We start from the raw sequence: 17,248 nt of genomic DNA, 5'->3' as shown, positions 1-17,248 counted from the left end.
TGTTTACCAATGGTGGGTATGTAATCATGCCATTTTTCATATTTAATGTGCTCTCTTTATTAGCTTAAACAGTGAGTATGCAACTCATATGTTGTCAAAAACAATGCAGTTATATGTAATTTTAAGATGCCTACATAAAGCCTCCTTGACATTTGATAACTCAGTGATTCTCTGGTTACAATAATTTTATTGTAAGGTTGTACCGCAGCTTTTAATATGGACAAGCGAGATAAGAAGGCCACGACACACGCTTAAAAACTGCACTACTAAACCTTATGGTAAAATGATTGAACACCAACTAGCCCAGTTATCAGTCTTATTGTCTGGTTACAAATTATAAATAATTATTTAAACCTCATTAACAAACGAATTTTAGTGGCTACTTCAGTGAACTGAGAACAATATGCTCTAGATCTGCTTCGCATAATGCCATTCCTTTTTTTTTTTCAAAATCGTGCTGCATGATAATTTGGACACCCTGCGTGTATGTATGTGTATAATTGTGGGGCGGCAAAGCATGATGGTGTGTACAATTGTCCATAGATTTGTTTGTTTTTTTCCTGTTATAATTGAACTTGACATGCTGGGATAGTGCTATCGTGAACATTAAGAGGCCCTGCAACACCTTCCAAATGATCGCCGTATGGCTTCATTACAGGATTTCGTTGCCTAGTGAATTGGCTGCAGCAAAAATTTTTATAATCCGCCAAGTACAAAAGGAGTCGAAGATTTCTCACACACAGTGATTGCTTTGTCTATTCTGTCTTGAAAATGAGTGCACGGGACGCTTAGCAGGGAAAGATGGCACGGGGGAAAGAAGTTACATTAGCCATGCGTCATAATCTTGAGCACTTTTTTTTGCTTTTATTCGAATGCACAGCTTACTTCAAATGTGATTGCAAGCATGCGACGGCCTTAATAGCTATGCAGCTCATGATGCAGTGGTTGTGAATTTTGGTATGTGGCACGGTCATTTGCAGAAAAAAGAATACTTTGTTGTCGACGTTGAAAATTTACTGGATATCCCAAGCCATATGCAGCGCTATATAATGTCTGGCTTGTCTGTCCTCAGAAGCTTTGACTACTGATCGGCAGTATTTTCTGACCACGCTAAAAAGGCGTCCACGCCAATTTTCGAAGCCGAGTTCACTCTCTCATGCAGAGCTCCTGTGTACAGAGAAACCGTGAAGCTCATTGCATGCTACCTTATTTCGATTTCAAAGTCGATCTGTGTATGGCACACCAACTGACACCGACACATGCGGCTACAGCACTGATTCTTATGACTTCATGCAGCAGTGTGGCTAGTTGCGATGATGTCAGTTAGCGAAAATTTTAAAATGGCTGCTTTTGTGTAAAAAAATGTTGAGAAGGGGCACTTGTGCATCATCAATGAATAACTAACTGATCATGTAGCACCAAAAAAAATATGACATAGGACAAGGGAAGGAACGAAGTTTCATATTCTTGCACTACGTAATCGTTTATGCATTACCAACACGCCCAACTTCATACTCTAATTATCAATGGGGCCATGGTGTGCTGCGGCTATGGAAGCGTCACTGTGTACTGCATGAGTGTCACGAGAGGCCCTTACCATGCTTTGATGTAACGGTACAGTAAGAGCTGAACACTAGCTTTCAAGAACTTACTGCAATCACTTTTAAGGGTGCAATCACACCTACCGGTACATTTTATTGGCTTGGTGTTTTATTTGACGCAAGAAAACAACAACTGAAAATTTTCATGTCAGTACCCCTTTAAAGAAAGACACAAGACATTGGAGAAATGTAAACGAGGATACTTTATATAACAACTTTCTCTATGAGTTCACATGAAATGACCAATGCAGGAACTTCCACTGCTGTGCTTTCTAGCGTAGCCTTGTACGATTTATAACAGCGGTCATCTTTGTGTGTCAGAGAAGTCTGATTGCAAAGGCATCTCCTCCACAAGTGAGATATCGGCCAACTCTAAGTCTGTCTGGCATTCTGCAAGGCAAATCAAGCACACAGCGAATTCAGAGTTGCTTTCAGCGGCAAAAAATACAAAACAAATTCTTTACTGTGGCAGATTGTATACGACAGTGTACTAGTAGAGGGCAAATTCCAAGTTATTCTCAGCGAAAAAAGAAAAAAAAAGAAGAGCACACGTACGTTTTACTGTAGTAGATCACATGCAACAGTGTACTAGAAAAGCGGAGTAGTATTTCAGAAAACTTGCATAAAAGTGTGCTTCTAATAAGAATTCACCGATGATTAAAATAATTCCTAACGTCAAGTTTGAGCCCAGCTGTATGCGCACATTTTAATTTCGTCAGTCCCTCGGCAATGCTGGCGACAAGCTTCATCCTCAACGGTGTAAGCACTTTTGCTTCAGTGGTGCAGATTGCGAGTACAATGGTGTCATTTCGTATTCTTAAGCAACTCTCTGTTTTCCTTGTCATTGTTTTGCATTCTCTTCTAGCTCACTTTTATCATTTGTTGTGTTTGCTTTTTCGATGAGACTCGAGGTACAACAATGCAGGGTGCAAGAACAGGCGTCGTAAGAGCCACGTTCTAAAAAATGCTTTTTTTTCTGCTGTAATCGTGTGCAACCACAATGCAACACTACTTGCCACCCATCACATGCAAGCCCACAATTAATTGAAATTTGCATGCTGAACCAACAAAGCATTTGCCAAACAGCACAGGATTGTTGCCTTGTGTACAGCAGACGATGCAGTGGCACCTCAGTTCTGTCAGTTTGCCGTAAATGATGCACACACAACATTGTCAATAATTGTGAGAAGCCAGTTCGGAGAGCTGCCACAATCTATAAAATAGATTTGTGAGGAATCTACGTACACATATACTGAACACATCTACGTACACATTATAATAAACTCACATCGGTTGCGAAAATACTTCGTTATATCTAAAAATTCGTCATAGCCATAGAGATAGAGAGAGAATAAAATGAGGGAAAGACAGGGAAATTAGCCAGAAATTGGGGCATCCAGTTTGCTACCCTGCACTAAGGGAAAGGAAGATGAGAAAGAAAGCAGAATAGCCATATATTACCACTGTACTTATGACAAAACTATTTTTCACTCACTTCGTTATAACCTAGAGTTTGTTATATCTGGGTTCGTTATATTGAGGTTTGAGTGTATCTCTCTAGACTCTAATGCAGCATAAATGATGGTTAACACGCAATTTTATTTAAATCCATTGACCCCTAAAAATCGGGTGACCGAAGTTGGCCTTTTGGCTTTGTTGTAGAAGCGAGCGCGTGGAAGTTTGGCCGTGCTTGTGAGACATCATCAAAAAGCCGTGCAGTGCCCAAGAAGGAGGACTGACAAAAATGACAGATGGACAAACTCTGATTCAGCTTGTCCTCACTCATCAGCACTGCACAGTTATTTCATTGTCTTACAAGTTCACTCAAAGCATTTGTTTATTCTATTAATTTAGTTTGTGTTTATTTTTCAGTGGTGCACAGGTACTTCTTCAAGCTTGCAACAAAACCAACACTTCTATCAAGTGACATCAGCAGTCTTATTTTCAAAATGCCACATCACCCATGTAGCACAAACTGTTGTCATAAAGCAACGTCGGTAACATGAGCACAATGTTCACAAAACATCGCATCAAAATTTAGTACTGCTAGGGCACCTCTCTCACCATTGTCAGCTTGCAAGTAAAATGAAAGTTGTCTAGAATAAAACAATCTTTCCACCTTTCTCTGCTTTGCTAAACATGGCCACGATATTTCTACAATTAATGTGACATGCTTGAAGTGCCTAGAGACAACACAGAAAGCATGAATCGCACTCACCAGAATCTTTCACTGGCTTCTTTATTCGGACCCGTGTGCATCTCCTAATGCGCCCAATATCCGCTTGAGTTGTTTTGAAAGACACAAGCACAGCGCATTGCGTTTGAACATCTTTCCTTTTCACTGTGAATGGAAGACAGGCTTGACTGAAGTGACACTATTTTTTTACGTTGCAATTGCGTCTAGCTAAAGCATAGTAATATCGAGGAAAATTCGCTCTTTGTTCGTGTGTGTCTCTATGAGCACGCACGAATGCGTTCACAGCAGTGGATGCTCGCACGATAAAGTTAAAAATGGGAGATGCTGTACGTGCGTGCATTTACTGCACTGGGATTAGGGGTCATGCTGCAGAAGAGATGAAATTGCTCTAGTTCGCACCACCAGAATAAGTTTTGAAATAAAACAGTTGGCCTGTGCGCAACCAGTGTAGTCGGACAGGCACTGCAAACACACTCTACAGTTTTGCACTCACACAAAAAGTACCGTTTCTGCAAGCACTCATTGCATCAATGATATCGATGGTCAAAGACCAGCGCGCATTATATTAACTTGGATAAAAATTGCCACGTGAAACAAGAAATTCTGTGTAAAGCGACCACTTACATTTCATATTGGTGTACGCCACATCCACAGCCGCTGTGTTGAGTGAATCGGGCAAAACTGCCAGCCCATTTTCATAGGCCAACGGTGACCGCATGATAAAAGGAATAGTCCGTACACTGCGTTGCTTCAAAGAATCCTGAAACAGTTTTTTGAAGTTTAGTCAGTGTTTAGGCTAGAGCATCATCAAACCGTTCACACCACAAATTTAGTGAAATACCGTGTACCTAATCCACTATGGACAATTATACCCTCCTGCCGTGCCTCCTCAATTTATCAGACAAGGAGGCAATCCCAGAGCTCTAATGAGCACACTCCACGATTTGAGTTTCGCCTAGTCTAGACCTCTCAGATTGCGCACGAACAGGTTGTGCACAATCTCGAAAGCCATGACCCGGTGTGCTCGGCAGCACACATGCCGTCGGGAAACAGGGACGAAGATCGTGGAGTGAGTGATATTCTGCTCCGGCCAGCCAATCTCACGCAGCCAATCAGATCAGGAGCCTGGGTGACGTCACACTACCAGAGGATGTCGTAATGTGAATGCGCAGTTGAAAAGACGTTTGGCCGAGCCGCAGTGATCTGCAGCAATTTGTAGCTTTAAAGCATTGGAATAGATTACACAGTAAACGCTGAGAGTCTAAATCAATCAGTAAGTCACCCATAGGACTTCCGTTTACCTGCCCAATGTGTTTGTACGAAATCACCAAAACCATTTTGGGGTCCCTTAAAAGAGGCCCAGGAACATGGTCAGCATGGTCAGAAAATGGTGCCTATAGGTAGTCGAGGCTCCTGAGAACACACACGCCAAACAGTATAGTAGAGCATGTAACCTGGAATTTACAATAAATTCTTAAAGTCAGCTAGGACTTGTTCCCGGTTCTTTATACAAGTGACGCCATACACCCATATTCCCAGCGATTGGCTCGTTTGAGCATCGTCGGCTGCACAGTAATCACGGCCGCCGCGGGAGGATGCCACATGCCCGTAATCACTCTGAAAGAAAGCCGTACGTTCAAAAGAAAAGAGACAGAACAGAGAGGAAGAGAGCGAAAGTGCTCGAGGTCATATAATGTGCGTGACATAGTACCTACTTCTCCCGTGCCACCCCTCCCCACTTAGCTGCCAGTGCGTAATCGGTACGAGAGAAAGCAGTTACAGCATACTAGAAAATTATGCAATTCTGCTTGTACTACATAAATTATAACAGCTTTTCTGGCAGTCGATTTCTCAAGCAATAAACTGCTGTAATGAGGCCATGTGATGGTTACACGAAAAAAAAAAAAAATACATTATTTCCCGCTGAAGGGAATCGTGTACAGATGCGAAGCAGCAGGGAGATGTTTCGCTTGAGCAGGAGACTGTATGATCTTTTGAGACGACAAATGAGAATGTATTGAGAACACGTAAGACACCTTGGCACCATATTGTACTAGGTGGATGTACGTGGCGCTCATGCCATCAGTCCCGGGTTGCAGCAGCTGCTTCAAGTGTTTCGTTGCCTTCCCCACCAACTCCCGTTGCCTCGTCGCTTCGATCCGCTGCTTGACATATGCGTTTCGATCCAGTTTCGGGTTGCCGGGCCCCCTCGAGATTCGCCGCTCGAAGTTTATGTTTCCATTCAGCTTCCCATAGCCTCATCACATCGGGATCCTTTGCGTTTCGATTCGGCTTCGTGTTGTCGCACCACCTCGAGATTCGCCGCTCGACAATAGCGTTTCGATTCCGCTTCGCGTTGTCGCGTTGCCTCGAGATCCGCCACTCGAGGTTTACATTGCAATTCGGACATGCGTTGCCGTGCCGCCTTGAGATCCACTGCTTGACGACGTTTCGATTCGGCTTCCCGAGCCCAGAGTTTAGGGTCCGCTTGCCGGCGTTGACGTTTCCTTTCAGCTTCACGAGCCCGAAATTCAGGATTGACATGTCGTCGCTCCCGTTTCGCGGCAACGGCCCGAGCCCCATTCTTTGCGGCGCTGACGTTGCAAAATTGATGCTGGCGCTCATCGCGGCATTGTGCAGGATATTCCGTCATTTTATACTGCGGAAGTACCGTGGCGCCCCCAGCGGGGTATGCAGTGCCAACCAGGTACCCGTGGCGCAGTGGGGGTGTGGACACCACAGGAGGGATGGACAAATCTGCCGTCATAGGTGTTGCAGGACCCCTTTAATCGAACGTGCAACATGCACCCAGTACATAGTGTTCATTTGATGTCACTTCCGCCGTTGTCGCCCTCTCCCGCCATGCCCGGGTACCTCCCTGGGCACCTACAGCAGTTTGCGTGCTGCAGCGCGGTCTGTTGAGGGCTCGTCATCTGTTGCTGTGTACGATGTTGAAAAGGAAGCATTGTGGTTTTTTGTTGTCATACTTTAATGAGCTCATCAGATCAGGAAGGCCTCGCTTGTTCACTCGATACAAGACCAGAAAATCAAGATGTGCAACACGTATACCTGCCACCGCGTACACCGGCTATCTGCCCTGACCTACGAGGGCTTGTCATCTCGCTTTCACTACAAATTGCGTGGCCCAAGAACAAGTGAAAGCCCAAAGTCTCTTGAGCCGCAATATTAAGAGTGGATGAGTGAAGCGCTGCAGCTCCGATAGAAAAAAAGTTGTGCAGAGCTAGGCAAATTTAAAAGAGATATAATATTAATATATTGCTGAGACCGATGCGACCAAAGTAGCAGCGCGGCCACCGCAAGTGTTTTAAACAGTGCCTCTTTGATTAGACTATGTGGAAACAGCCGAGGAAAATATTATGTAAGGTAGATAGACTTCGCGTGGTGCGTGCCGCAGTATTGCCGGTCACTTTTTGTTTTGCATATATTTTGACACATTTTTCACTTTGTATTTTACTTTTGTTGTATGCCAATGTGCAGTGGAGTCCCTCAAAATGATGGAGACCGTTTTAGAGAATTAATTGACCAATTTTTAAAAATCCTGACCCTCCAACTCAAACCGATCGGCTATACTTCAAAGTGAACTAATATTGTTTCACATCCATTTTCACAATTTGCTTCAATGCAATACTCGGATTTTTGTGATCGCCATCACGATTTTAACAGCCTCTCTGGCACACTGATTGTGCACGCAGTGGCCACAGACAAGTTTGTATGTAGAGTATATTGGTAAGCTATCTCTGTTTGCAGGTAAGTGCTTGACTATTCGCAATGCCCAAGGTATATAGTGGCACGCGTGCAATCCAAGATAGCTGTGGAAGGATAATCAACCCTTGAAATTGCGTAAGAGAAGATAGGACGCTTGGACGTACCCCCCTGCCGCTTTCACCGGATGAACTATTGATCGTCGCCCCGCCGCAGTGGTCTAGTGGCTAAGGTACTCGGCTGCTGACCCGCAGGTCGCGGGTTCGTATCCTGGCTGCGGCGGCTGCATTTTTGATGGATGCGGAAATGTTGTAGGCCCGTGTGCTCAGATTTGAGTGCACGTTAAAGAACCCCAGGTGGTCGAAATTTCCGGAGCCCTCCACTATGGCGTCTCTCATAATCATATGATGGTTTTGGGACGTTAAACCTCACATATCAACCAATCGAACTGTTGATCGTCAAATGAATGTATATCGAACCAAAGTACTTCCCCAGCCACTAGGAACTGCTGAATGTTCGCTACCTCATTTGAAGCCGCATTGCAAAGGGTGGTGGTGTCGGCTGATCCACCATGTATCAACGATGCTTTGCGTAATCCTGTGCGTGCTACAAAAAACTGCGCGAACCAGAAATCACATGAACTGAACGGCACTGCAAGATCATTTGTGCCGAGCCTGTCTGGTGGATTTGCCACAGTAGTAGGCCACTAGCGAATAGCACGCCGTCGCGGCTGCACAGGGACGAATGTTTAATGTAGCGATGATTTGTAAACGTTAGGCATCATCGTTACTTGCACTATAAGCATCTATAGCTACTTCTTCAATGAAACACAAGCATTTAAGCTCCCATTAAGTAGCATCTTTGTCACAGCCATGATCAGACTCTAACAGTGCGCGATTCCCTACACTTGGATGTTGCAGGTTTCATCAGCCCGATCGAAACAAGGATATTGAAACGAATATACGTCACGCATACGCTTTTCGCAATGCCAAAATTGCGAAAATTTGTTGTACAACAATGTCGTTCGGACAGCACCAGTGAAGTGCAGAAGTTAGCATGAACTGTAGCCATAACTGCATATTTCATTGCTCTATTTTGTCTCGCTGGTCGAGCGTGTTGGCGGCATGTGGCACTTTGTAATATCTACAGTAATTGGGATATATTCAATTCACAAGAAAAAGTATGCTATTATTTTGAGCTTGCTGAAGGATATTATACAATAAATACAATTAAAGTAACTTACGAGCATGAAAAAACATTGGCGCATAACGGGATGTGAAGTGCAACTCTCTGCTCGTGAGCTAGCAGCTTATCGTTCATCGTCGCTGTCACTCTCAGCGCGTTGACAACCATCTACGTCCAGTGAAAAATCCTTGATGTCAAGACGGTTTCTTTGAACATCACTGCTGAAAGTAATCTGAGGAATTTTCTCTGCCAAACGACTTCAATAGCACAATGCCTCATTTACCAAGCACAAGACCCACACGGCGTCACTCACCACGTTTATCTGGGGGTGCGGGGATCATTTCGCTCCGATACCCGGCAAGAAAGGAATCACTTGTAGTGTGATGCCATCTATCGACGAACGTAAAAACAAGCGGTGCAGCGTAGGCCAAGGTTCGGAAGCGGAAATCGCGAGCCTGCGCTACTTTCCGCGTACAAAGAATGTTATGGGATTGATGCACAACAAAAGCACCGACGAATGCCATACGCACGTAAAACAAGGCGAGTTTAAATGAAATGGTCAGACGTTTGCATTTAACAATCCAAAGTGGCTGCAGAAAATCTCGCGAAGCTGATATGTGTACTCTGCGGGTTATAATCGAAAGCGCGAGTTGCCGTGTATTTTCACGACGATTCGTTCTTGCGAGACGATAAGTTTTGAAAACTTCGCGTCTTGCAAGAACGAATATGCTTTATCATGTCACGGACGGTCCGGTATATTCACTGATGCACGAAACATACAAAGTCGTTTGTGTTTGTCTCTTGCTAACACGTTAACACTGCGGCTAGCACTGCCAAACAAGGCAGCATTGGGAGCGTCTGCCTACTGTTCCTCCATGAGAGGACGCTTCTGAGTTCCGCTAGGCGGCACGACAGTCTATGAACATTGCCAATAGCACTAACTGGTAATGAAGTTACACCTGAAGACGCATATATCACCAAGTTTTTTCAAGTAGTTTTTGTTAATCCGCGCTAGCCAAACACGCCGGTACTTTTCAGAATATCGCATTGTGCATTCTCAATTTTAGGTAATAACCTTCGGCGAAGTGGACACCCCGAAGTTCTGCTCCCTCTTCATGGACTACTGAATGAACTTGCCTCACTAGCAGCTGATAATTCCTCTAACTTGCATCGTGAGGCAAAACTAAACGGGCGCAAGCACGAGGAAACAACACGGCAGCGGTCGGCGACGGAGTCGGTAAGTACCCGGGCATATCGGTACTGCATTTCGGAAGTGACGGAAGGGGCGCTGCGTGACGCACGTGCACGCCCGTTCTAAAGGGTACAGCCTTATCCATCCACATTATGTATACGTACAAACCACAGGTACGAACCTCGTGACGAGGGCGCTTGGGCGGAGGAGTGGAACCGCTTTCTGCCGTCGAGGGGATCATGTGTGGGTAAATGGTCGGGATGACACCGCGCCGTAACACAAGGCGACTTCGCGAGACACCAATTGGCAAGAACTCGGGAACTGTCATGTAGCACGATGGCTCGAAATGAAGTGAACAAATGCGAGAGGTTTTCTTTGGAACCCAATCTTCGCGTCCCGTGGCGCGCACGAAATCGATCCAGTGCTGTCGTTGACGGCTATCGGCGGGAAACCTGTGAATCAGTGTGCCTTCGTATGGATTCGAGTTGCAGAAGTCAACCACGCAATAAGATCTCGGCATTTTCTTAAAACGTCTTCGAACAAACAACGATCAGGTCATCGGCAGCTGATGTGCGTTGTTTACAAAAGAGGCCTGCGCTGATGACTATATCGCTAGGAGCTTCACTCTTGGATCATAGCCTCCTCTATAAAAAATATAGGAGGCTATGCTTGGATTCATCGCGATCACAAATATGATAGAGTTAATATACAGCCTATATATTAGGCCTATATATTAATTCTATGACTAATATTGCATCTATTTTTTTTGGTCTACAGGTGTAACACTTATAATCTGCTCTAATATTTGTCTAAACTCAAACAATGCTTAGAGCGTAGCTGTAATTTTTCGTGCTTCAAACAAAACCAACATTTTTGGTGCCTAAATGTAACATATGTAAACAAAAAAATAAAACAATGTATAAAACCGAAAAAATACCTTCTTGTATTTGTGGCTTTCTAAATAAATTACTGCAAGATACAGATAACTTGCACTACGAAACTAGCTTGACGTTGCCGCAAGTCTCGGTGGCCGCAACAGCAACCACACGAGTTGTCCGTGCTGGCACTACGGCCGTGTTGTAAGTTGAGCATTTCCTACTGATCTCTTTATATCCGCGACGCTTTAATTAGCTCGTTTCTCCAGACCCGTGTCGCATGCTCACCATTCGCCCTCCACTGAACCTTGGATTGTCCACGCGCTGCGGAATGTCGAGCCAACTCGGCTACTGTCGTAAGCCGCCTAGGAAGGCTACGTCAGGCCTCCTTACTGCTCGCTGTCGTGGTCATTCAATCGTTTTGGGGCTGGTCCAGTTATTTCGTCACAACAGCGGCCTTTCGCCCGCACCCTGCATCACCTAACTGTTGATCTAGCCGGGCAGCAGGGTTTTAGTTTTCTCTTAAGTCCGCCTTTACTGTACGCGTCGTCCGCTGAGGTTTACTACAGCTGAGCTGACAGGTGTAATAGGGAGGGGGGAGGGGGGGACGGTAATTACTCGAACTCGACCAGCTAGGGGGTTCCGTATTTCTGGTTCGTGTATGTCGAGGCGGTTTGCTAATTATTCGTCACTACTGGTCGCTGCGAGTGTTATTGGAACGGAAGGCGTCCGCAGTTTCGCTCGTTTCCGCGAAAAAATGAAACGGGAGCAGCGTTACACCTCTCCTACTGCTCTCTTATTAAAACCGCCGTGTGCTCCGAATCGAGACGGACCGGTGAAAGAAAAGCCCGTTTCCGGTTGTTTCTCACGCGAGCCGAGAGGGCTGTGCAAGAAAAAAAAAAAAAGGCAAAGAAGTGTCGCAGTGTCCGCGCGGGCTCGTTTTCTCTTTGAATACCGATATCTTGGCAGCGCGCCCGATGTGTCGCCGTGCTTCTTAGCGCGTAGTACTACTAATCGCAAAGCCAGAGCGAGATGATCTGTTTATCGTTGGCAGTCCTTTTCAGGGTGGCGAAGAAACCCGTTTGTAGAGCGAACGTATAAGCTGGGCGTTTTTTTTTTTTTTATCGCTTCGATAAGATTTCTTCATGCCGGTCTCGAAGAAGTCTTGACGTCTTCATCGGGACAAGAGCTCCTTCGACGTCATTTTTGCGGAAATGGGTGATGGGCTTTTTACGTGAACCCAGTAGTGATACGGCTGTCGCGCTCTCGAGTGACGAGTGTCACCGGAGTGTTTCGCTATCAAATCACCGCCGAGATTGTTTGAATTTCGATTTTATTTTAATAGAGCCGAGAAGTTTCAGTGCTGTTTGAGTTTCGGAACGTGCAGTGTGGGCATTGATAACAGAAACGAGTTGCTCGGCTTCACGAGCTCGCGGTTTCGCTTTTCTGGACGCTTGATCGTTGTAGCTTTCAGGTAACTGAAATAAATGTTCTAGCTGTGCCGAAGTTACCGCCGCATATCTGCGAGCTCGCGGAAAAAAAAAAACGGCCACAAAGATAACAGTGCTGCCGACTGATAACAGTGCTACGCCGCACGTGAAATGTTAGCTCCATGCAACCGACTGTTGTTGTAGCCGCACTTCCTCGTTTTTTCATGTTCCCGGACTCCAAAAAGCCGATAACATAGCAAACATTCGAGCATGTGAAATCGGAGGTTTTAAGAATAAACACTAGACGGCGGGGACCCTTGAAAAAAAAAAAAAAAAAAGCCTGAAACTGAAGGTTCCACGCGGGCGCAGCGCGATAAACGGAAGTGTAATAAACCATTGCGGCTCGGAACGCTCCGCTCAGCGCGCATAATCTCTCAGTGAAAGAGAGAACAAGGTCTGAACGCAAAAAAAAAAAAAAAAGTCCTTGCCCGTTTTGAAACAGATGCAGCGCGCGCGAAACCACGCGAGTGACGTTGCCAACGTTGTTGCACGTCGCGGTGGTGGTGACGTCAATACCCTCCGGCTGCGTCTTCGTGCTTGTGTTCGCTGTTTGCTTTGCTACGAGTGCGAGCTCGTGCGGCCGCTACGCCCAACCTGCCGGCTTGTATCGCCGCCCTCCTCTGTTATTGTACCGGCTGGAATTCCCTCGTGCGTGCCCTGTCATCTTTCCAATGTCTACCTTGACCTGTCATCCCCGGCTGTCTCTAATGGATGCAGCTTTTGTAATGTCGTCACACTCGCCGCAGCGCTCCTCGCACTCTTTTTTTCCTCGTGCTGTGGATTCCTACGGCGCAGCGGTTATAAACAGTGCTCGTGGCACGCCCGCAGAAAGAAAAACCAATTTCACGGTTCTTCGCCTTGCGGAGTCGACAGACGTGGAGCTCTCGTTGCTGCGTTCGATGACCCTGCTCTTGATGACAGGACTGCCGAATGATGTCGCTACTGTGCTGAGCTTTGTAAGCGGGTTGAGAGATGTTCGGCTTGCAACCTAAACTGGCTATGATACCTTGTGCATACCTCGTCGTCATTCCAGTTCGTCACGAATTTCTACCTCGACCTGTCATCCCCGCTGTGTACAGCTTTCCCAGTGTTGTCGCACATGTTACAGCATAGAGTTTCCTTTAAGTACACTAGTGTGCTTATATTGCTAATGGAAGCTGCATCGCACGGCACTTCAGCCAGCATATGAATGGTGGGTAGTACACAAATTTGTCTAATCTTCGTTCGTTTGGCTCCGTGCGACCTGATTCCGCTTCACCACCGTGACCTTTTTAGGCTCTTCAATTCAAATTGGCTCACGAATTTCACAAGAGTCTGGTTCTTTTATTCGAAAACAAAAAAAAAAAAGACTGCAATGAACAAAGTCACAAGAACATTCGAAGCGGCAAGCATGAGGACTAGGCAAATTTGCGTACCACCCATTATTCTGGCTGAAGAACTGGCTGGACAGTTCCAGTGCCAGAGTCCTCACTAGTTAATTTTAGAAAACTATGTGTTGCAGCTTTCCAAACACTCAACCATTCCTCCAATTATGGTGCGTTAGCGTCCTAATGCAGTGGTTAAGAATCGTTCTTTTGGTGCACCGTCTAAAATAATTTCCAAGTGCCTATGTGTCTACCAACCTTTCGGCATGGGGCATTGACTGATGTGGAGATCAATTTGCCGTGGTAGGTGACTCTGCTGTTGATGTAGTAACTGCTAAATACATCATCAATGATGCTTTGATTATTGTTGCACATCTATGCTTTGGAGCTACCATTTGCATACTCAAGTGCATAGTTATCTGTTATGCTCTGCTTATGATGCAACGTTGACTGAACAAATTGGTGATGTCGAAAGATAAATGTTTCGAATCTGCGTCACACTCCATGGCTTCTTTCAAGGCTGCACACAGAGGTGTGTTTTGTAGTGGGTGAGGGAGTTGAAATGTTTGTGGAGCCTTGGGGAATGCGAGGATACTGCACAGGAAGGTCTCGTCAATTGCATGTAGATGAGCTTGTGCAAGTTTTGCTTGTGTGTGTATGTGGAGCCGTGTGTGAACTCTGCCTTTTTTTAGCTTTGGTGGAAACTGTGGGTGTTGGAGCTACTGTTGCGAGTGAATCCCACGACCACGGATGCGTAGAAAAAGTGCTTTTGGCGGCAGAAATGTTGTAGCTCGCTGTGGTTTGTGTGGGGTCACCAGACATACATCGTCATCAACCGACAGGTGCTCTCTTCATCCTGCCCTTCATCATTTTCATCTTCTACTTTTTCCCTTAAGCTCAAGTGCAGATTTTCCTAGCACAAGATGCGGTAACTCTGGTGGGCGAGGTGAGTACAGCGACAGAGCAATAGAAATGAAGATAGAAAGATTCTAATTAAAAAAGTAGCAGAGCAAAGTGTGACCTTGTAAAGCACATTACAGATAGTAGGTGGGAAAGAGATCTGAGAGAGAGAGGGCCAGATGTGAGTGGGAGAAGGAAAAGAAGGTAGGGAGTAAAACGCTTAGTTTCCTATTTATACACTAGAAGGAACTCTGGCACTAGTGTCTATGGGAGCTACAACGCATGGCGCCTCAGCGAGCGTGGAAATTATGGGTAGTACACAGATTTGCCTAATCTTTGTACTTTACGTTCGGTTTGGTTTCGCACGGCTTGAAGCTGTATTGTCACGAAACAACAAATGGCAATAGTTTATCGGTTGCGCTTTACCGCCTTAATCTTTTAGGCTCGCCAATTCGAATTGGGTCATGAGTTCAAAACGGTTTGTTCTTTTGTTCGTAACAGAACCTAAATGCAGCAATAAACGAAGCCGGAAGTGCGATTCGAGGCCCACAAGTACGAAGACAAGGCAAATTTGTGCACTACCCATCATTCCTATAGCTGCTAAACGATCGCTGCGCCAGAGTCCCCTCTAGTTAATTTTACGAAATTCTATAATAAAAAAAACAGAAAACAAATAGTAGAAAGAAAAAAGATGGAAAGAATAAGAGAGCTAGAGAGAGGAAGCTAGAAGTACTGAGATGAAGTGAAATGAATATAAATATAGATAGAGAGAAATGGGAGGTGAGGTTATAAGGAGGAGAACGCCACCAGCTCTGCTGCTACCTGAGTCTTTGTACCACAGGTGCTAAGCCACCCTACATTTGTTTTTGTTTTGCCCTAGACTGGAAGTGCCCTAGACTGGAAGTACTAGGGCACTTGGAAACTAAGCTCCAAGGGCCCTAGTACATATGTTCAGAGTAACGGATGCGTTAGGAGAACCTCACATTGCGCGAATGTGTTGAGGAGGAATTTTTTTTTTGTTCTCCTCGGTCTCCGTAGATTTAAGCTCTTGGTTCCTCAAGTAACCATTTGCATTGTTCGATTATTGCCACTCTGCGTCTCTGTTATTAATGACAGCCCTTTCTCTATTTTTAGCGACAGTGTTAATGGACACTTCTGCTCTGTGCAATAATTTTTGTGCATGGTCATCGTAGGCAGCTAGTCCCCACAGAGGCAGACCACCATGGCTAGTCCACGAACGAGAAGGGTCTTACAAGACCTGAAGCCCCGGGATTCGAATAACGTGAGTGGTGAACTCTTTTGTTTTCACCTATTCATACCTCCTCATACAATGTTCATGAATTCAGGCTTGTGTTATAAATGATGTGGTAAGTGTTGAGTAGCTGTTCCGTTAGCTATTTATATTGAGCTTGTCAGTATCAGAACGTTATCCCGCCACGGTGGTCTAGCGGTTATAATGCTCGACTGCTGACCCGCAGGTCGCGGGATCGAATCCCGGCCGGGGCGGCCGTGTTTCCGATGGAGGCAAAAATGCTTGAGGCCCGTGCAGTTGCATTTAGGTGCAAGTTAAAGAACCCCAGGTTGTCAAAATTTCCGGTGCAGTCCACTGCGGCGGCTCGTAATCATATTTTGGTTTTGGGACGTTGGGGTTTAACCTGTATGAGGTTAGTCTCTGAATGCTATGTTGGCACTCTTATGACAGTTTCCTGAAACAAGCCAAATCTGAAACACCGAAGTTGTGGAGAAGTGGGATCTGAAAGTGAGGTGTTGTTTGTCAGCACTTGCTGCGCCATATTTGCTGTTCCTTGTGTAAAGGTTTATGTATTCATGGACACAATTCTGCTTATGGCAAACCTTTTTAAAATCTTCTCTGATACATTTTTTGCCTTGTTCAGTGTCGTGTCTGAGATTTTACAGAATTTTAAGATTGCCAGGCTGAGAAGCACGGTATCATATGGACTTCAGTGTGAGCACCTTGCTTTAAAACTTTTCAAGTTTGATTGCGTCCGTTCTGTCGAATCTTAGTGTGCAGGACAGAAAGCTGTTGTAGGGGTACAGGCGATGCTGAGATATCCGAAATTGGTGTTTTAGCTCTAAAATGCAGAATAAGTGACAAGAGTTTGGGGAGCACAAGAGATTAAAAAAAAGGGGGGGCCAAAAACTTGTGTAGCCCTAGGACAACAACGGAAGATTATTGGGAAGGGGGTAACTATGGCAACAGAGCCTCCAAATAAATGCCTCGGCCTCGGTTTGTTTTTGCGACACATGCAGGTACCCATTAAGTTTCATGCCTTGATTAGTGGAGGGGAAATTGGCATCGCCATGGAACTTGTGTTCTGTAAATTCGTGTTTAAGGTTGTACCACTGAGATTACATTCGATTGGTTATAATCAGACTGGCGACATGCATATCTGAACCTTTCATGTTGTTACCGCATTTTTTTTTCTACAGAATGAATGTGGATGTTCTTGAAGCGGCACTGACACAAAAGTTTGGGCCTCGAGTTTTTTTTTTTTTTTGCTTCCATGTGTTCTTGGGGGGCCCTGTGAGTCATAACACATCACATCGTTTTCTGCAGTGCAGAACAGATTAATTACTAATTATAGGCTCACTATTACTGACCAGTGTCAGTTTCTTCAAAGAAGACAAGCCACCAGGTGCAACTATCACCACCTAGCGGGTGCAGTGCTCAACCATGTCAGCACACTGTAATGCACTCCC

The 17,248-nt window shown here is 45.3% G+C and overlaps 2 protein-coding genes across 4 annotated transcripts in view; one reads left to right on the top strand and one right to left on the bottom strand.

The window, feature by feature from the left end:
• Positions 1 to 1,785: 1,785 nt before the first annotated feature.
• LOC119163254 (THAP domain-containing protein 10) lies at positions 1,786 to 10,510 on the bottom strand. Its single transcript, XM_037415209.2, has 4 exons — positions 10,080 to 10,510; positions 4,423 to 4,558; positions 3,820 to 3,942; positions 1,786 to 1,991 (listed from the first exon to the last, which is right to left on the bottom strand). The coding sequence occupies exons 1-4, from the start codon at positions 10,416 to 10,418 to the stop codon at positions 1,906 to 1,908; spliced, it is 684 nt and encodes a 227-aa protein (XP_037271106.2). The 5' UTR covers positions 10,419 to 10,510; the 3' UTR covers positions 1,786 to 1,905.
• A 348-nt stretch (positions 10,511 to 10,858) lies between these two features.
• Positions 10,859 to 17,248, top strand: part of ArfGAP1 (ADP-ribosylation factor GTPase-activating protein 1) — a 65,249-nt gene continuing 58,859 nt past the window's right edge. For 2 of the 3 annotated variants that reach the window (XM_037415211.2, XM_037415210.2), the window contains exons 1-2: positions 10,859 to 10,977; positions 15,721 to 15,809. In XM_037415211.2, coding sequence (XP_037271108.2) covers positions 15,750 to 15,809 — 60 coding nt within the window. In that variant the 5' untranslated portion in view covers positions 10,859 to 10,977; positions 15,721 to 15,749. Of the gene's footprint in view, positions 10,978 to 13,200; positions 13,220 to 15,720; positions 15,810 to 17,248 lie in introns of those variants that run through there. The other variant, XM_075873806.1, reaches the window with a different exon arrangement.

The sequence above is a fragment of the Rhipicephalus microplus genome, chromosome 9, assembly GCF_043290135.1.
Source record: "Rhipicephalus microplus isolate Deutch F79 chromosome 9, USDA_Rmic, whole genome shotgun sequence".
Classification (NCBI taxonomy): domain Eukaryota; kingdom Metazoa; phylum Arthropoda; class Arachnida; order Ixodida; family Ixodidae; genus Rhipicephalus; species Rhipicephalus microplus.
Note: the sequence above shows the minus strand (reverse complement) of the source record. Positions and strands in the feature narration are given on the sequence as shown.

What these genes read in the sequence shown, in the direction of transcription:
- LOC119163254 (XM_037415209.2), bottom strand. Translation starts at nt 10,418, where the DNA reads ATGCCGAGATCTTATTGCGTGGTTGACTTCTGCAACTCGAATCCATAC. An exon ending in GGCGTACACCAATATGAAAT is followed by an intron (nt 3,943 to 4,422) that starts GTAAGTGGTCGC and finishes TTCCATTCACAG; the next exon opens with TGAAAAGGAAAGATGTTCAA. An exon ending in GAAGCCAGTGAAAGATTCTG is followed by an intron (nt 1,992 to 3,819) that starts GTGAGTGCGATT and finishes TTTGCCTTGCAG; the next exon opens with AATGCCAGACAGACTTAGAG.